We start from the raw sequence: 20,483 nt of genomic DNA, 5'->3' as shown, positions 1-20,483 counted from the left end.
TGATTTCTTGCTAAAAGCTTTGAGACTTATCATATGCATAGATATAATCAGTATGCACTTCTTGTATGTACTTTTGTGGTTGTATAAAAAATCTGTGTTAAACAATTTTTCTACATTACAAATTTGATAATGAAATCTCCCAAACTACCTTTTAAAAATGATCATTGACGAACTACCTACAAGTACATATGAACTGCCATAAAGTTATCATTTAATATCAGCGTTGTAACAACAGAAAAAAAACAGTAAATAAACACATCCACTTGCCACCCGTCTTCAAATAGATGACATAATTCCAGTACGTTCCAGTGGCATCGAGAGGGGGATGCGAAATTCTGGAACATTCTAGAAAATTATAACCTTATATAAAGAAGTGAGCGAGCGCTGGCGCAGTTAGTTATCTCACAAATGCGAGGAAGTGCTGTGAAATATTTTATTTTAAAACAGACGTTTTGGCATTTATTTGTTCGTGCATAATACGCAAAATAGTACAACTCAGTGCATTTCAAGTGACAGTACAAAATAATGGGGAAGGACTACTACAAAATTTTGGGACTTTCCAAGGGCGCCAGTGATGATGACATCAAAAAGGCGTATCGGAAACTAGCCCTAAAGTACCATCCCGACAAAAACAAGGCTAAAGAAGCAGAAGAACGCTTCAAGGAAGTGGCAGAAGCCTACGAAGTTCTATCTGACAAGAAAAAACGTGACATTTACGACGCCTACGGCGAAGAAGGCCTAAAAGGGGGAATTCCAGGAGATTCTGGAACAGGAGGCACCGGAGGTTTCACATACACCTACCATGGGGACCCCAGAGCCACTTTCGCGCAATTCTTCGGAAATGCGAGTCCTTTCGAGGCCTTTTTCAGAGGCAATCAGACTATGTTTGCCTTTGGAGATGACGATATGGATGCGGATCCGTTCATTAACATCTCCTCAAACAGGGGCCCTGGTGGAGCCTTCAGGAGTCAGTCTTTCAACTTCCAAGGAAGCAATCCTCACAGAGGTAAAGAGAAACAGGATCCGGCCATTGAACATGATTTGTATGTGTCGTTGGAAGATATAGCCAAAGGTTGTACTAAAAAAATGAAGATAAGTAGGAAAGTGCTTCAGCCTGATGGATTGACGCGAAGTGAAGATAAAGTTTTGACAATCAATGTGAAACCAGGATGGAAAGCAGGGACTAAAATCACATTTCCGAGAGAAGGTGATCAAGGGATTAATAAAATACCTGCAGACATCGTATTTATTATCAGAGATAAGCCACATCCTTTATTTAAACGTGAAGGCAGCGATATTAAATATGTAGCTAAAGTTTCACTTAAGCAAGCTCTGTGTGGATGTACAATAGAAGTTCCAACGATGAGTAACCAGAAGATTCCCATCCATTATACCCATGAAGTGATTAAACCAACCACAGTGAGGAGGCTGCAAGGATACGGACTACCTCTACCAAAGGAACCCACAAGGAGGGGAGATTTAATTGTTAATTTTGATATTAAGTTTCCAGAAAACCTTTCACAGTCAGTTAAGGACATACTGTATGATACTTTGCCTAATTAAAGTTGTTAAGTAGTATATAATTATAATATAAGCTGTACGTTCTAGTACAAAGTACCTTTATTTGATTTGTTAAGCTTTAGAGGTTTATATGCAATCTCGTGATTGTTTTGTATTATTGCAACATTCGTTCAGCTATGTATGTTAAAGTGTATGTTGGTTTTTATTTATGGAAATAAAATATTCTTTTTATTACTTTGCAGCGTAATGTTATTTTCCCAAACAATTTAATCCTTTGCATTGGTGGTTATCTGTCAAACAGTTGTCACTTTTGACATTGACTCCGTCAACTACAAACGTCAAATAATTATCACAAATTCTCAAATTTAAACATCCAATATTATTATTCAAAACGTTGCAAAATGTATGAGTGACAGTTGTTTTTTTCTATCACGGAACGAATGTAGACAACATCACGACTTTTCTTTGAAATTTACAACTAGTTTCAAAAAGGTTGAAGTTTACATTGCCATGAATTGTTTATTGATAAAAAGTGACAGTACTTAGACAATAAATCCGGAATTATATAAAACAATCATTTTGATACCACTGAAACAATAAGTGCTGATAACTATATTTACGAAAACTTAGCTGTAACAGTCACACAAATGAAGTGAGGTTAAGATGGATAAATCCGAAAATGTGTGCCCTTTACTCAAAAATCCGGGTGTGTATAACCCTGACACGATAGATTTAGTCAATGATACGAAAGAACGGAAATACTGGTTACCCTGCCTCGCAAATATGGTAAAGAAATTTGTTGGTAAAGCCAGTTTTTTAAATCCAGATTATCCCGAAGCGGCTGAAAGTGCGGAAATTTGCTTTCAAAAATTTCATGAACTTGTAGTTAAAGCTGTGGAGGATCCCAGGTAAGATTTACCCCTTTAGAGGTACTTGGTTAATATGTGATATTTGGTAGTATTTTAGAGCCCTTAAGTATTCGTACTTTACTGGAGTTTAATGAGGACAATTTACAAGCCAATAATTTTAAAGATGCGTGGTATACACAGAAAGTGTCAGAGAGCAGTGCCGCGCTGAAAGAATTTAAAGATCGAATAGATTTTATTGATTCCATAGCAGACTTCGAAGCCAGATGGTTAGAAATTGTGACAGGTGTTTTAGCAGGAAATGTATTCGACTGGGGTTCTACTGTAGTTGCTGACATATTAGAGACATCCACAAACTTTGGTTTTACACAAGCCATGAGCACCATCGAGAAAAGACCTTGGTTTAGAGACAATTTGGACAATTGGATAGACAGAATTAAGGTAAACAAACACACAAGATAATATAACACGCACGTGATTATTTATCTAAATTAGTTACACAGTACATAAATTACAGTCATTTTAATATAAACATGTTCATTGCAGAAGGAATCCTACAAAGAAGCAGTCATTTTTGTTGATAACGCCGGCGTAGATTTCATTCTTGGAATTTTACCACTGGTTAGAGAATTTTTAAAACAAAACACTAGAGTCATTTTAACTGGAAACACGTCGCCAGCTTTAAATGATGTTACATACGATGAATTAAAACTATATTCACAGGAAGCAGCCAAAAATTGCCCGATTATTGAAAAGGCTATTAATACAGATCAGCTTGTAATGGTGGAAAATGGTCAAAAAGGTCCCTGTTTAGATTTGGCCAATTTATCACCTGGTATGTGTGGACTGCACTCATAACTTAAATTAATGTATTAGTTTTAGAACTGTGCCAAGTGATGACTTCTGCAGATTTGGTTGTTCTAGAAGGCATGGGACGAGCAGTGCACACAAATCTATATGCTAAATTCACTGTGGACAGTGTAAAATTAGCAGTGTTAAAAAATGAGTGGTTAGCAAAAAGTTTGGGAGGACAGCAGTTTTCTGTCATTTTCAATTATGAAACAGCAACTTAGTTAGCTAAGATGTTATACTGTGATCAATCATAGTATTAAGGACTTTGCAAGAAAATCAATAAGTGTTTTTGTAATATGCAGATGTCATCCAAAAGTGGGTTGTTGAAAACATAGGCAATCAGATCAGGTGTACAGAGTTAACTGCCACACAAGAAATTTTTAGTTTAATAACAGTTGTAAAATCTTTCAGAAAATTGTCAATAATCAGTTTGTATTTTGTTTTAAAATTTCAAACTTATACTTATTCCTTAAAACTGATTACTGATAGTTAACAATTGTAAATTATTTCTCGGTAGAGTACCTAGATAAATTACTTATCACAAAAACCTCTTGTGATAAACAATGAGTTCAAATTAAATTATTAGATATTCTGTTTAATAGATTATTTAAATTAAATGTTACTATTCTTTACGTTTTGTTATTTTTAATAGTAATAATATGTTTGAGGGATAAGAAGTACTTTCATTTTAAAACATCATTCTTATCACTAATCAGCAACCAGTGACTGGAAATGTAGTCAATAATTTATTAATTTACAACACCAGACAAAAAAATGTCATTTGTGCATCAATGTCAAATACGTCAAATTTCCAACAACGTATGTCAAATTGACAAAACATCTCTGGCGATAAACTCGTGTAAATATTGTGCACAATGAAAAGATCTTTGTGATGTTTGTTATATGATATGATAAATAAATGCGTATGCAAACTCCAAAAAGGGTAAGTGGGCATATTTAATTTCATCGAATCATTAATAGGAGTTCAATTTAAAAACCTAACCTCAAAGTAGAAAGAAACCGTGATTTGATTACAGTTCACTTTAACAAAGAATAAACGAAATACGTGCCAGTAAACGTTAAAACAGTTTTAATATTTCAGATATGGAATTTGCAGAACATATAGCAACCCCTAAATTGGATGGAGTAATCTTACATAGCGCTTTCCATGATCCTGTAGATGGAACATTGTGTGTAACAGGTCATCATTTAATTCTTTCCTCAAGGAAAGAAGATGTGCAAGAATTGTGGGTAAGTCCTTTACAAAAAATTTTAAATTCTAGAGTGTGCATTTATTCAAACATTGTAGCTTCTACACCACTGCATCGATTCTGTTGAAAAGAAACAAAACAGTAGCAATTCCAACCAAAATGGGGGTTCTATTATACTTAAATGTAAAGACTTCAGATTAATACAGTTGGATATTTCTAATACAGAAGAATTCTTGAATGTATACGCCTCAATTGAAAAGTTATCTAATTTGGAAAGACCAGAGTCCCTCTACCCATTTTTTTATCGGCCTATGTATAACATATTAGAAGACGGCCATACATTATTTAAGTTAGAAATCGAATATGCAAAGTTATTGGCTAGTGAAGAATGGAGAATCTCTCATATCAATAAAAACTACACAGTTTGCCCTAGTTATAGTTCTAGTGTAATTGTACCAAAATCTATCGATGATGACGTTATTGTGGCGTCTGCTAGTTTTCGAGATGGTGGACGTTTTCCAGTGTTGAGCTACAGACATGATAATGGAGCAATTTTATTGAGGAGTAGCCAGCCATTGTTAAACAATAATAACAGAAGGAGCAGGGCTGATGAGAAAATGTTGAATGCAATTTTAGGAAGTGGAAAAAAAGGCTACATTATTGATACTAGAAGCACTAATTATGTTAGTCATTGTAAAGGGAAAGGCGGGGGCACGGAACCTGATGCCCATTATACTCAGTGGAAAAGAGTACACAAACCACTAGATAAAATTGCCAAGTGTGATGGCTCACTGTTAGATGGCTTGTCTAAACTTGTAGATGGTAAGTAATATTTTAATTTCATCTCAATACTTCATTATACAGTAGCACTAGAATTAAGTACAGATGAAGACAAAATTTAAGTTAATTGTCAGCGATAAAAAAAAATCACTGAGGATGTCCGCATCTATTTTTTTCTGAAATTGTCAGAATTTGTCAATAGTTTGAAAAATACGCTTTAATTTTTTACATTCTAATATGTCTAATGGCACATTTTATTCTGTATATGTTGCATAATAACAAAATCTGCCATTGTACATATAATGATAATAAAGTAAGATTTTAATGATTTAAATTATACAAGCAAATGCGATTTTAATGTCCATGTTAAACAAGAATATTATAATGTCATTAGATAAATAGACCGGGGGGCAAAGAAATTACTTTTGGGCGCTTTTTCTCTAATAAGTTACTAAATTGGTGTGGTATTTATTTAGTCTGATTTAACAGACAAAATGTAAAAAATGGTAAACATACATTATTTAGAATTATATGTATAAAAAAACTGAAAATTGATATATACAGGATGAATCACTAAGCGTGCGGTTCATGATATCTCATTATTAGAAATTGAAAAAAAAGTTAAAGACCAAAATTGCACAGTTTTTTGATGAGCATCTTTAAAGTAAAATTATTTTCAACTGTATAAAATGTTCTATTTTTAAGACGTAACTCAGCTAAATTTTTTTAATGAAATACACTACATATGTATTGTTACATATTCTGATTGACCTGTTTTATAATCGCAATTTATTTTTGAAATTCTATTCGATTGTTGTCAAATTTTGTATTTGTATTGAGAATACCATATAGATGGTAAAACGCTAACCAAAATTTGTCTAATCATCCCCACCAATAATGTGATGACGTCACTTCAAAATTATGTTTTAAAGTTATGATAAGCATGATACATTTTTAATCAAAATATATTTGCTTATCCCCTCCAAAAAATTGATGACGTCACCTCAAAATTTTGCCCGATAAGTCCTATCTAAAATGTCCGAAATACGATGAGTCTATGCTTGTGATTTATCATTCCATTCATATTTTTACTTTCCGAGTAATAGTAATCGAGTCCATTGGACGAATTGCCACTTTTATGTTTTCTTGACGTTTCATAACCCTTACGGTGTGAAAAAAGTAGTCTCCCGTTTCCGTTCGTCCGTCTGTCTGTCTGTCTGTCTGTCTGTCTGTCTGTCTGTCTGTTTGTATCCATTTTTATCAGACACGTAATCTCCGAAACTGCTGGACCGATTGTTGCCAAATTTTGTATGTACTTATGTTAGAAATATGAAGATGGTTAAATGCTAGCCAAAATTGGGCTAATCATCCCCACCAACAATTTGATGACATCATCCCAATTAACCGTATTTTAAAATGAGTTGAATGTTTTATAAAAATACTCCTACATTTGTAGTATACGAATCCGCTTTCAGTTTTTTCGCTTAACGTTGAAACTTTCGTAAAAACAATTGCACGGTATAATAACGTTGTCTTTGTTTTTTTTTTTTTAATATACATATAGAGTTTTCTTTCAACAACAGGAAAGTTAAACATGTTTTCAGTTTCTTGTTGGGAAAAGAAAACTTCGTATATTAAGAAAAAGTGGACAAAATATAAGCCCCACCCACCCACCCCTTCTCAATTGTGATGAATGCTTTATTCATCGTGAGCTGAAGGGCGGAGTTTAGTTGCAAAATCCTGATTTTTCTAAAAGAAATTACCCTTATGAAATATGTTTTTAGAAGGGTTGAATTTTTTAGAGAAATATGGATGTTACAACTAAACTCCTCGTCTGATTAGAAAAGAAAAACTTATCACAATTGAGATCGGGGCGGGTGGGCGGGGCTTATTTGTTTTGTTTTTTTTTTATTCTTTATATACGTTGTTTTCTTTCAATATTTTTTTGGCAATAACAAGAGATATTATAATATGTCAATGTATTATGCAATAATTTTGGACTGTACTCCTAATGTGGTAAGTCACGTAGAATAGCATGTACTTTCTCATTTTTTTCGAAAAACTGAAGAAATAAGAAACTGAAAAATCTAAAAATTGAAAACTCGTGATATTTCAAATCGAAAAACTACAAAATCTAAAAATTTAATGAGTTACATAAATAGTTAAATTGAAGAAAGAAAAAAGAAAACCTGAAAAATTGCAAACCGAAGAAACTGAAACGAAAATTGCACATGGAAAAATTAAAAATTGAAAACTTGAGAAACTCAAATTGAAAAATTGCAAAGTCTAGAAATTGAATTAAAAAGTTGAAAAATTGAAAAATTTAAAGTTGAAAACTAGAAAAAATGCAAGTGAATAAGCTGCGGGAGCCACTGGCGTTTACTTTATAGTGGTTATCAGAAAACAAAGATCGCAAAAAAAAGATAATTTTTTTAGAGAAGTGGGATTTATTTGGCTGCACTGCAGGGGCGAGGGAAGTTCTGTTGGAATAACATTTGAACAATTTTTTGGATTTGTTTATACAGGGTGACTAAAAAAAATTAATGAACGCGTGAATTTATTTTATTGCTTTAATCAGGAGCTGCAAAACCGAATGCTTTGAAATCTTGGAAATATTTAAAAGTTAACATAAGCATGGTCAATTTTTGATCAAAATATATTTGCCCAAAGAGGTAGTAATAAAATACAGGGTGTTCTATTTGAAAAAACTATACCGATATTTGAAAATCGTGATCATTTATAGTTTTTCTATAAACATTCGATACATTAAAGTTTGATTTAATTACTACCACAAGAAAGCGCCTATGTCGGTTTATCTTTTCATAAAATATTGCAACATAAATCTTAAAAATAACATTATCGCGATTTTTTTGCGAACCCTTGCATTACCAAAGAAGTTCAAGAAAATTGGAATAACGTGTTAACATCGCAACGGAATTTCAGAAATGACACTTCGTATAGTCAAAAATAAATTTAATGTATGCGACTCAATGAACGGTACAACTTTGGTCTCTGACTTTTTTTTCTGTCTTTAACAATAATTTATAAGATTCACCCTGTAGATACATATTTTTTTATACATAAACCATGAAAAATAATGGAATCGACGTTTGCTTTTTGTGCATTCGCCGCACAAATAAAGGTTAAATAAAATCTTTGCCAAACTTAATCCTGAAGTTTGAAGATGGTCAAAACCAAAATGACAACTTCAAAAATAAAGCAAGCAAAAATACTTCAGAAACCTAACAAAATTCGTTGCCTAAACACAATTGGTGAGTTTTTACAGTTCAAAACTGGTTTGTATACCAATATTTCGATAATGTTCTTATAGCTGAAACGTTGGAACACGTCATTTTTTGGGTGAAATTAACATAAAAGTTATTAAATTGTAATAATAAATTTTAATTCAAAATTTGAAAACTCTACTTCGATGTAACAATAATTTTAGACAGATATATTTAGTTGGAAATAATACATTATTAAGTTAAAATAGTATGGGCCGAGTATTTTTTTTTCAACTAAAAATATTTGCTGTAAAGTATGTTCTGAAACGTTCAATGTTCGGATTTTTTAACATTTCTGTTCACAAAGTTTGTGTGTGAGATTTTTGCTTATTATATTGTTAAGTATTAAGAATTAATACCACTTAAATCTAAAATTTGTATTTTTTTCACTCTAAATATATGTGGTTGAGCTTGACAAGTAGTAAATCAGACAAACAAAATTTACGGTTGTGATAATTTCCTCAACCGCTAACCTTGTAAAATTTACAGCTTATTGGTGTGTCAATTATTAAAAAAAAAAACAGACAGCGTGACTGATTTTTACAATAACGGTGATTGGTGAATGTCGCACTCTATGATATTTAAAATGCACTATGAATTTCGATACAGTTTTTTAAATTACTGCAACTATAATGTAACTTCGAAAATCACAAACACTACATCTAAATAACAAATATTTTAATCACATTTCTGCAAACATTAGCATCTTTAATAAGCAGATAAACTGCAGTTAAAAATGTTTTTAACATCCTCAAGGTGTATACCTGCTATTTTTATTTAATTGACAACTAATTACAACACTCAATGAAACGAGTTGCCTTTTTAAGCCGTAAATATTTTTAACAACTTTTTTTTTGTTTGGTAGCCTGTAATGACACGAATTGTTCAGCGGATAAGTGGATGTCTCGACTGGAAAGCAGTAATTGGCTGACTTACGTGCAAAATGCCCTCAATGCGTCTTGCCTGGTGGCACAATGTCTCGATCAAGATGGAGCTTCGGTTTTAGTACACGGCACAAGTGGTCTTGATTCTACGCTTTTAGTGACTTCTGTCGCGCAAGTAATTCTAAATCCCGACTGCAGAACAGTCAGAGGTAAGTTCTCAAAATTACTTAAGAGTGTTTTAAATAGTTATTTTACAGGACTACAAGCCTTAGTGGAACGGGAGTGGTTGCAGGCTGGCCACCCTTTTCAGCTCAGGCACTCCAAGAGCTGTTACTCGAATAATAGATCGAAAAGTCAGCAACCTACATTCCTTCTATTTATTGATTGCATTCACCAGTTGTATTACCAATTTCCGTGTAGTTTTGAATTTACGACACAAATGTTAGTTTTATTGTTTGAACACTCATACTTCAGTCAATTTGGTACTTTTCTGGGTAATAATGAAGCAGAAAGAGAAATAATGAAGTTATCTAAAAAAACTACGAGCTTATGGTCGTACCTCAATAGACCTGACGTGTTAACTTCTTTACTAAATCCTATGTATGAACCAAATAAAACAGCCATTTGGCCTAGTGTGGCGCCAGTGAGTATAGTATTATGGTCTGGGTTATATTTGAGATGGGTTATCAACCAAACTGATACTAAGAAAAGTTTAATTAAGATTCAAAATATTATTGACTATGATAAAAATCTGAAAAGTAAAGCTCTCAAGTTACGGAAGGAATTAATGGATCTCCAAAAAGAGTATGAAAAACTGCAAACTGAAATCGTAGAGAATAAGGCCGATTCTGATAGTAGTTAGTATCTGTTATGATGAAAGACAAGATTGAAATGTCTAGTCATTAATAAGTTACGTTTTATAAAGTATATTAGGGGTAGATTTACGGAAAGAGTTACATAGCGTTCCATGACAAATGTTCTTTTTACTATTTTAAGCAAGTCGTTATAATTTAATGAAAATTTGCCGAAATTATGTTTTAATAAAAATTTGTTGCATATTTGCATACACTGGGTTCAGCAAGAGCACAATGGTATTTTGATCAGTATATTGTTATTTACAGGTTTAAACAGTTGTAAATGATTGAAAAATCTTGTTAGTACAAATAAAGTGCATTTTTATTTACAGCTACTATTCATTTCTGCACGTTGCTATAAAACTATGTTCTTTTTTTGGTTTTAATAAATTGTTTTTTACTCACATTTGTATTAAATAAAAACGAAATGAATTTTATGTACAATATATTTTTATATTAAGCTTTTTATATTATTATATCCATACATCACTGAATTTTTTATATTATTATGCACTCACTTTTGAGAAATTCAAATATGTATCCATGAATAAAATGCATTTATTAAAATTCTGACTTTTTTTAATAAAAATTAAAACTAAAATGTTTCGTTTATATGTATATAGGGTCGCATATCTTTAAGATTTTATTACTTGAACTTTGACCTGGCAACACAAGTTTTCCGCGGCAGGTAATAAAGGTATCTAGTACTTACGACAACTGAGTTTTGTTTAAAATGTAGGAAAGTGTTCTTAATATTCCCATAAAAAAATATTTTTTAATGAAAATTTTCAAACAAAATGTGTTTAACCATAAACAGCGAAAACATTCACATTTTATGGCTTGTGGCTATCACCACTAATTATTAAGATTAATTAAGACAGCAAATTTCAGAACTTTAATAAACTTAAAAGAGAGGGAACTTTAAAAAAATGTCAGAAATATAGTTGAGCTTCAGTATTTAATAGTGTAAACAAACTGAATAATAAAAAAACTATTCTACTGTAAAACGATATACATGTATTCTATTCGTTTAATGGATATGAGGGAGTGCCTCTGATGATAAATAGTAAAAACCCAAAAAACATGATTTCACAAAATCGGTTAACCACAGAATTGTGGACTATAAAATCGTGGAAATGTACAAATCACAAAACTTAATAAAAGCTAAACTACGCGTTACAAGTACTAGTAAAATCAAAAAAAACTCAAAAATTTTAGATACAAAACAACGGCAAGCATCAAATCATGCACAACCGGAACCGTGTTGCCACAAAACCGAGGAAGTATAAAACGAAAAAGAGCAAAATAATTTTAACAAGAACCATCTCTAGAAAAAACTGTCAGCAACAGATGGCGCAGTGACCACAAAAATAATCGAGAATATTTCCTCAAAATTTAGCGATATACAAATTAAGACTTTTTGGGCATTGGCACATAGGTTAATTTTAATTCAAGATAATGTAAGATACAAACAACTATACCAGTTACAGTTCCTCTTGAGTCAATAATGAGTTGCATATTTTAATTTTCTTCTTTACAAGAAACAGTTAATGTTTTTTAGTTTTACTTATAGGGTCTTATATGGTTTACATAAAGTTGTCATTGTAAACCGAAGTGTCTACGCAGAAGTCTTAAGAAGTATTTTGAAAATGTAGTGGTTTAAACTATTTGCAAAAATTGTGTGATTCTACTTCCAACGCGATATCGAAACAGGTAAAGGAAACAACAAAAGTGGAAAATAATAATAAAAAGTAAATCAAAACAATTTAATGTAGGTAAACTTGGCGCAAATTGTTTTCGTACTATAAAAAATATTCCCTAATTATTTTAATAAAAAATTATGTGTTGTAAAAAGTATTTTTACGGGGACTTTTAATTAATGTTCCGTTTTGTTTCTTGCTTCTCTGGCATATTTGCTGCTTACAGTATTATTATTATTGTTAAAACACACGTACAGTCACTGATGAAAATAAAAGTTCAGTTGGTGGTTATTTCGTAACTTAATTTATTTTTTAAAAAAACACGAATCTCTGTTTTACTAACTCACAATTTACCTTGAAAATACACGTGATTACTCTGGGCAATTTCAAATTCATTACTGTTATTCAATTACTTTTGAAGTAACCAATAATTGTAATGAATTACTTTTTTCACTGAATAATGAGTAATTCTAATGAATTTTGTAAAACATACACATTTAAAATGGCAAAATTCATTATTTTCTTATCACCACATAAATGTGAGCTTCTTTTTTGCGTGGCTGTGTTATTTAAATTGTCAACTAATTTATATTTATTTATTATCATCATAAACACATTAAGCAACAGGCGGTGAGACTTAAATGTTAAATTTTTATATCTACTTTAAAACTATCATCAGGATCATAAAATTAACAAAATTTGTTAATTTACAGTTATTTGGAGACCAAAAAAAAAGATAATTATATTATTAATGAACTTCTTAGGTACATGCATCTATGAAGAGTCGAAAATCGTTTATTTCGTTTGGCTTCTGGGTTTTTACGATTTTACAGGAATTACTGTTCTGTACGTAATCCTTTTTGTAAATGAATTTTTAGGGGTTTTAATTTTTTGATTTTGTTTTTTTTTTGTTTCGCATTTTTTAAAATAGCGCGTTTTGTTTTCGATTTCGTACTACTTCTCTTTCAGAGAACTGTTCCAACTTGTTCTTTATTACAATGGTTCATTCTAAAGTAACAAATGAGAATATTTTACGAATGTTTGCAGCTTTAATCAATAAGTTTTTGAATATTAAACAATAGTTTGAAACAGTTATATTTAAACATGTTTTCTCTTTTGTGTTTACTAGTACCTAAGTAATAGAATAATTTCAAAATTGTTAATGTATTTCTGTAGTAGTTTTGTATAGCAAGTCAGCTGGTATTTGTACATGATTGCCTATTAATTAGGGAACTTTAACTTCACTAATGATAAAATATGTTGACAAAAAAGAAAAAAAAAAACTTTTAAAGACTTTGATGTTTTTTCTCTTAAGTTTAGTCTGGACAAAAATCGAATATTTGTAACAAATTCACTTTTAATTATTGTGAACAATTCAGTTGCAATTGAAAGACAATCTTCGTCTGAAGTGCCGTTATCTTGCCTAATTAAGTCAAGAACAATAAGTAAACTCCGCCAGAAAATTCACACGCTTGTTCAATCCTCACCCAATTATGTTCAAATTTGTCAGAGCCAATACCTACATAACAAAAAAATACAGCTGGAATGACAAAATTTAATTATCAACGGTCCTCGAGCACTGATTCAGAAACCCCCATCGTGTTTTTCTGTTTTGCTCCACCTGAACAAGTCATGTTTCAAAACAGGAATTCTCAAAATGTCCCCTACTCAACAGGTGTGCACAATATCAAAGCAAATCACTCTTTCCGCTCAAACTGTCATCGATTCCATCGAAGAAACCCAAGAAATTGCTTGATTTGTACAAGGGTTAAAGGCTGTCCGGACTCGGTAACCCTCTAAGCAATAACACGTACAATGGTCTACATATTATGCAAATTTATTCCGCCCGTTGAGGGTGCCGCCGGTTTGGTGTCCCTGTGCAAGAGGGTCTTCCAAACAACGTGCAAGACAGACGTATGTTCAAGGCTGTCCCTGTCCCACCACATTCTTCACCGACCGTTGCTAGTTCTTCGCCTCTACAACTGTTGGCTTGTAGTGAAACTGCATCTTCCTTACTATTGAGCGTTAGAAACAATATATGAGGATGAGGAGCGGTTAGACAGGCGGCTGAAAACAGATAATTTATTACTGTGACTAGGAATAGAGCAGAGGTACATGTTGGCGCCGTCAGCGACGAAAAATTGCAAGAACGGTCTGAAAGCTATAAAGCAGAGTGAAGGCTTTGGAATGCTAATTATGCGATTTGGTTAAGTACTTTGTAATGGCATTTAGGAGGAAAACAAATGAGTACAGGAAAGAAGGGCTAGTCAACCATAGGGACAATCATTGGCATTTAAAGTATTTAAATGCAGACATTTAAAGAGATTTCCGGGTTTTCATGAACCACACTTTTAATGTTACGCCACATTGCTTGATTTTCTTGGGTATGTATCTACATACACAGATATGAGGATACTCAGCCTTACAACAGATTTTTTAATATATTGTTTTTGAATTTTGATATTTATAAGACTGCATGCATGTACACTTTTCCAAATAAATATTGGCCATTATGAGTTATTAACTGCCGAATTTGTAAACTCTGGTAAACATCTCATACTATAGAATAGATAAGCTCATTTTTGGCGGTTTTAAGAGGGTGACGATGACCATGAAAGGAAACTGTCATTAATAAGTTTAAATTTATCTGTAGAGTTTATACAAAATTAAAAAAAAAAAGTAAGATCAACAGTGGAAACCATAGCTTACTCTCATTTGTAGTAAATTCAAGACCGCTAAAAAATGTAAGTTTTTTAAATTTATCCTTGTTAGAACAGATACACAGGGTGAGTCACTAAGCAGACCGTCGTTGAGTCGTTGATACCTCATTAATTATTAGAAATGGAAAAAAGTCAGAAGACTGAACTCGTATGATTATGCACTAGTTATTTTCAGCTATACAGAGTGTTTTTTTTCTGACGTATAACGGTGTAACATACAACTTCGATTTTTTAAATGGACCACCGTATATATTTTTACATATTCCGATTGTCCTCTTCTTAGCTTTTACAACCACAGTTTATTTTTGAAATTACGATGCAACGTTGCTACAGTACATGTTATCCCTATTTCCTTTTTTAGCAATGCAAGAGTTCATAAAAAAACACAGAGGTGTTATTTTTAATATAACCTGTCATGCAATATTTTATGGACAGATAGGTAAATGTATGTCCTTTGTTGTGGTATCAATTAAACCAAATTTTAATATACATAAAATATCATAAAAAATCTAAAACAGTACACATCGGCATTTTTCACATAAAACACACCTATTTTATACAAAGTACATTTTAATGTTTTTTATTATTTTTTGTTTGTTAACAATTTTCTATATCTAGTAGTTTCTACGATTTTCTACTTTTTTCGAGATACATCAACATACCAAAAAAGAGAATAATTAATAGAGTAAGATACAGTATTAAAATACGTGTTCTATTAAAAAAAAAAAAATGGAATACCAATATTTAAAAATTGTAATATTTAAAAAAAAAATTATAATCTCTGTGTAGGTATTTAAGATTTAATTTAATTGTTTATCTCTAGAAAATAATGCGTGTTTTGTTTGTGAACCTTTGCATTGCTAAAAGACTGATCTAAGGTTACAATAGTAATAATAACAATAATACGCATTTTTAGTTGAGTTTTTCGTAGCAAAATTTTGAACGTCATCAATGTTTTAGCATATCAACTTGAAAAGGTCTAGTGTGATACTAATAATAACACATATGTATAAAAAATACACAAGTATTTCTAATTTTTTGGAAAATGGAATGAACCGTTCCTGATTTGATCATAAAAATAAATTATGTTATTAATTAAAGCTAAAAAATGGGGTCCTTAATTTGATCAATAAAAAATTGGTTGAAGGCCGGCAAATCCTTTGATTTTACGATTTTCGTTTTGTGATAACCGCTGTAAAGTAAAAAACCAGCGGCATAAATAACACCCGTTGTCCTTTAGCCCTAGGTAATAGCAATCTGAAGGTCAAGTGTTTATTTATGTTTATACATCGAAAGAATGTCACATAGAAGTTAGTTTGATTCGGATGAAATTATCTTGACAAAACAGGACTAAAATTATTAATTAAAACACAATCGAATAAAATGTTCTGAATAAATATTATAATTCTTATTTTATCATTATTATATAAAGACGTACGTATGACCAATAAAAAATTTATGATGACGTCATCAACATGGATAATTTTAGTCACAGCGTTATACCAAAGCAAGAAAAAAAGGAAAGGGCCAAGTTCGGCATCGAACCATAATCGCATTACCGCAGGCCGCCATTATCTCCGATACCATTGCGCCACGGAGACGTTCAAACTGTGTCGGGAATAAAACGTTATTATACCTTGCAAATGTCTTTGCGAAAATTTGAACGTTTAGCGAAAAAACTGAAAGTGAATTCGTACACTACAAGTATATTATATATGAGTATATTTCTGTGTAACATACAAATTATTTTAGAATACCATTCATTGTAATGACGTCATCAAATTGTTGGTGGAGATGATTAGCCAAATTTTGGTTAGTATTTAACCATCTACAATCTACATGATATTCCTAATATACAAAATTTGACAATAATCGGCCCAGCAGTTTCGGAGATTATGTGTTTAATAAAAATGGATACAGACAGACAGACGGACGGAAACGGGAGACCACTTTTTTCGTACTCCAGAGGTAATGAAACGTCGAGAAAATATGAAAGTAGCAATTCGGCCGATGGACTCGGTTAATATACTTTCTTAGCTTACGCTCGGGAAGTAAAAATATGAATAAACCACGAGTTTAGACATACCTACTCGTATAGTAGAATATAGCGTTGTTTTTGAAGAATAGGACATAACTTTTTTGTTTAAATAGAACACACTATACATTTTTATATATTCTCGTGAGCCTGTTCCAAGGGTTTATACACTGGGCCATATACACTTTTCTTTTGAAATTATGATACAACATTGCCACAATATTCCTGGGTCGTAATATTTTATGGAGGGATAAGTAGAGGGACGCCCTTTATTGTTGTGTCAATTAAGGCAAATTGTAATATACAGAGTGTTTATAAAAAAATCGAATCCTCTGTTTTTCACTTTTGTTTAATATGTCAGCGAGTTTTTCAAAAAAGTAAAAAATGACAATAACTATCAACTTTAAATATAGAAAATACTTAACAAAAAAGAAATTTTTCTTGATATCAAACTTGGAAAAAACAACTGAAAGAAAAACAATATGAAATAAAATTTAAATTTTAACAATTTTGAAAATTGTTATATAACCACAAGTTTACACAAAAAAAAAACATAAAAAAATAAAATTGGTAAAGATTTAAAGTGTGATTATGCAAAATTTCTATGCAATTGTTATGCAAATCACAAGACTCGAAAAAGTCTTGTAAAACTAAATTTATGATCCATAAAAAACAAAACTGAATTAATTGGTCTTTTTGAATATTTTTTCAGCACATTCTGAACTAAAAATTTGTAAAAGTTCTATTTTGCAAAAATAGAAAAATTACCAATATTTACGTCAAATATAAAATAATATTCTAGAATTAAAAATCAAAACAACAATAATTTGAAAGGTGTTGTTGAGATCTTAGTTAGTGTCTAGCCTTCGGTGTGATTAAACACGTTGCAATAATTTGAAAGCTATATTTTCATAATTTTAATAAAATATTCAAATCTGAATTGAAGACCGCTGTTAATTATTTGTTTTTTTTACTAGAACGTAAATGTTAAAAATTGAGTCAAAATTTAAAAACATCGCAATTTTTGGAAAACTAAATTTATTCGTTAAGAATTTTATATTTTTGTTTAAGTGTAAAAAGAAAACCATAACGATTACAAACTTTACCTAATACTGTACTTATCAAAATTAGAAATAAAACACCAATAATAATATCAGAAAATTTTGATTGCTTTCATGTTAGTTGCATTTTTTGACTATTTTTCATCTTTAAGATAACTAGTGGATAAAAATTCCTTAAAAAATGCAACAATTTTGAAAAATAGGAGTCCACCGCTAAGTAGAAGTTGAGACTTACAGGATTTATCCAGCAAAATTTTAAGATGACGTCATCAACTTTTTGTGTGGATAAACAGATAAATTTTAATTAACGATTTGCGATGCTTACGGTAACCTTAGAACGTATGCAAGGTTTCACAACATTCGGCTAAGCTAGTCGCTGCTTTTTAAATTAAATTGTAAAATGTTGTACCATTTTAATTCGTTTTTCAAAAATCTGATTATGGAAGGGAAAAGATCAAGACGAGTTCATAAACCATAGATATAAAAGTATATTAATATTATCTTTATGAGATAACAACGGCAGCGCGCTTAATGACTCACCCTGTATATCTGTTTAACATACAAGTTTTCAATGATCTTGAATTTGCTACATATGAGAGCAAGCAATATTTTTACTGTTGTTTTTACAGTTTTTTTACCTGTTTTATTTTATATAAATTTTCGCATATTACTTACCTTCATCTCACTTAAAATAAAATTAACACAACTTCAAAGCATTTTAATTTAGTGCTAAACCTTATAGGATTCTTACAAATAAATATTTTATAAACAATAGGCCGCAAACTCACTTTTTGGTGCTTGTCGACATAATTAGATAGATTGGAACACGTTATTACACAAAAATCGCTAATACCTCAACCCGGCTCTGCAACCAATGCGTTATAATTGATTATTCAGTTCGAATTGTAGTTCGAATAATTGAGTTGACTATTTTTTCTCCTTTGCTGGTTATTTTTCAAGGTTATTTTAAATTTAAAAACGCGAATTGAACTCAAAAGCACACAGTTGTGATTTCACAGTGGACCAGTCAACGAGTCATCACCAGTGGACCGTAAACATAATAATGACGTGTCATTTTTGACAAATGGTTCGCGAAAAGTTTTTCGTAACACAAGCGAGCAACAAAATTTTTATGAATAGGCATGTGTGAAATGTATGCTAATCTACATCTTTCCTTAACCGGAACTCATTTTTATCAGATAAGTAGTATTAGGTAGGTACAGTTAATTATTTATAAGTGTAGGTACATTAAAAATTCACCGTTCTGTTCTGAAATGAGGAAGTTAGATTAGTGGTGGCAAATACAGTGTGAATAATCTTGAATTTTTTTTAACATCTTCCACAGTTTGCACCTATTTTTTAGTTGCAACAATAATTAGTATTTACGATTTTATATGCTACAAATGAAAAATAAGTGGGTTAAGATTTTATCGGTTCTGGAACAGCTCCGAACTTTTGAGAATCAGAGGCGTAACTTATGATGTTGGCAAGGGTTCATACCTTGTGATGATATTGGTTTTTGTAAATTTTTCTTCCTATTCCTTGTTATTTTTTACTGTTTTATGTAGAGATCACTGCTTGTTAAGAGAAAATATCAGAGAGTCTATTTTTGTAACAAACTGATATTTTACCTGTTCAGAAGATGATATTCTATCTACATAAATCCAGTCATTTTGATTTAAGCATCATTTAGCATTTAACATTTTTAATTAAGGTACAATTTTAGTTCTGGTGGAAATTGTAAAGATAAATGATACTTTAGTTTTAATATTTTTTAAGATTCATTTGATACTCAATAAAAATATTTCTGTGACAATTTTACGAATTTTATTTGATTGAATCGTTCGGCTAGGACTGAAGTCAAATTTGACATACTTTATAAAAATATTTTTTGTTTTGTTTTTGTTTTTTCTTCTGTAATTTAACGTTTCACTGTTATACTTGGAGTTCAGTTTCTTGTTTACGCCGCCGTCAGTCGCCACGTTATCTTTCTTCATATGATAAACATGAGAAAATAAGCGATTCAGCAGACGAACGTCTTTGCATGAACTGCAACATTCCTCAAAACAAAAGATGCTTGCCTGTATGTATGTATATACCTTCCAAGGTAATACCTACCTATGCACTGATGATGTACTATGGACTTGTGGGAGTGTTCCACGAAGTCTATCCCGCCTTCACCTCTTCTGCGTATGTAGATTGTAAAGAATTACAATTTAGCCTAAAACAGCCGATGATAAGCTTCTTTGTGAGAAAAATGCCTATCGTTAACTGTATTGTACCTAGTGTTTTCATCATCATCAGCACTGATATAATTAAGTCCGTGTCGCCTGTTTTACTATGTTTCTGGTAAAGTTGTAGTGGGAATTTACGTGTCGAATTGAATTATTGTTTGTGTATTCTAAACAATGTGTAGATCTATAGATTACATGTTACAAAGCCCATACTTAAAAGAAGCAAAATATCTATTCGCTGTAATAGGTAGGTATAGACACTGACGACACTTTTAATTAGATCTTGCACATCACAGGTCAATATTTGAAAAATAATACATTTATTCTGAGAGATTTGTACATTGTCGAATGTTCGATGTTATTTACTTAAACAAGATGTATACGATTAGAAGTCCAAGAAATGTCAGAAAATTAAAAAAAAAAACTACAAAATATAGCCACTTACAATTTTCTGTTCTATTAAGAGTCGCTAAATCTTGGA

At 31.4% G+C, this 20,483-nt stretch overlaps 3 protein-coding genes across 5 annotated transcripts; all 3 read left to right on the top strand.

Annotated features, from left to right (window-relative positions):
• The first annotated feature begins 271 nt into the window (after window positions 1–271).
• On the top strand, window positions 272–1,755 carry LOC135122645 (dnaJ protein homolog 1-like). The gene has a single exon (XM_064046961.1). It carries the CDS (start codon window positions 526–528, stop codon window positions 1,561–1,563), a length of 1,038 nt encoding a protein of 345 aa, XP_063903031.1. The 5' UTR covers window positions 272–525; the 3' UTR covers window positions 1,564–1,755.
• A 76-nt stretch (window positions 1,756–1,831) lies between these two features.
• Window positions 1,832–3,871, top strand: LOC135122644 (4'-phosphopantetheine phosphatase). 3 transcript variants are annotated; one of them, XM_064046960.1, is made up of 5 exons: window positions 1,832–2,429; window positions 2,480–2,828; window positions 2,934–3,008; window positions 3,111–3,222; window positions 3,264–3,871. In XM_064046960.1, exons 1-5 carry the CDS (start codon window positions 2,185–2,187, stop codon window positions 3,458–3,460), a joined length of 978 nt encoding a protein of 325 aa, XP_063903030.1. In that variant the 5' UTR covers window positions 1,832–2,184; the 3' UTR covers window positions 3,461–3,871. The 3 variants fall into 3 exon arrangements, with proteins under 3 accessions (XP_063903030.1, XP_063903029.1, XP_063903028.1); XM_064046959.1 differs by having other exon boundaries at window positions 2,934–3,222; window positions 3,270–3,871; XM_064046958.1 differs by having other exon boundaries at window positions 2,934–3,222.
• A 168-nt stretch (window positions 3,872–4,039) lies between these two features.
• Window positions 4,040–10,581, top strand: LOC135122643 (myotubularin-related protein 9). Its single transcript, XM_064046957.1, has 5 exons — window positions 4,040–4,182; window positions 4,342–4,490; window positions 4,549–5,272; window positions 9,380–9,607; window positions 9,656–10,581. Exons 2-5 carry the CDS (start codon window positions 4,344–4,346, stop codon window positions 10,258–10,260), a joined length of 1,704 nt encoding a protein of 567 aa, XP_063903027.1. The 5' UTR covers window positions 4,040–4,182; window positions 4,342–4,343; the 3' UTR covers window positions 10,261–10,581.
• Window positions 10,582–20,483: the final 9,902 nt, after the last annotated feature.

Source organism: Zophobas morio, unplaced genomic scaffold (genome assembly GCF_036711695.1).
Source record: "Zophobas morio isolate AGI-343-1 ecotype UQ-CSIRO unplaced genomic scaffold, CSIRO_AGI_Zmor_V1 ptg000005l, whole genome shotgun sequence".
NCBI classification, from domain to species: Eukaryota; Metazoa; Arthropoda; class Insecta; order Coleoptera; family Tenebrionidae; genus Zophobas; species Zophobas morio.
The sequence above is the reverse complement of the archived record's forward strand: the minus strand, read 5'-3'. Positions and strand labels throughout refer to the sequence as shown.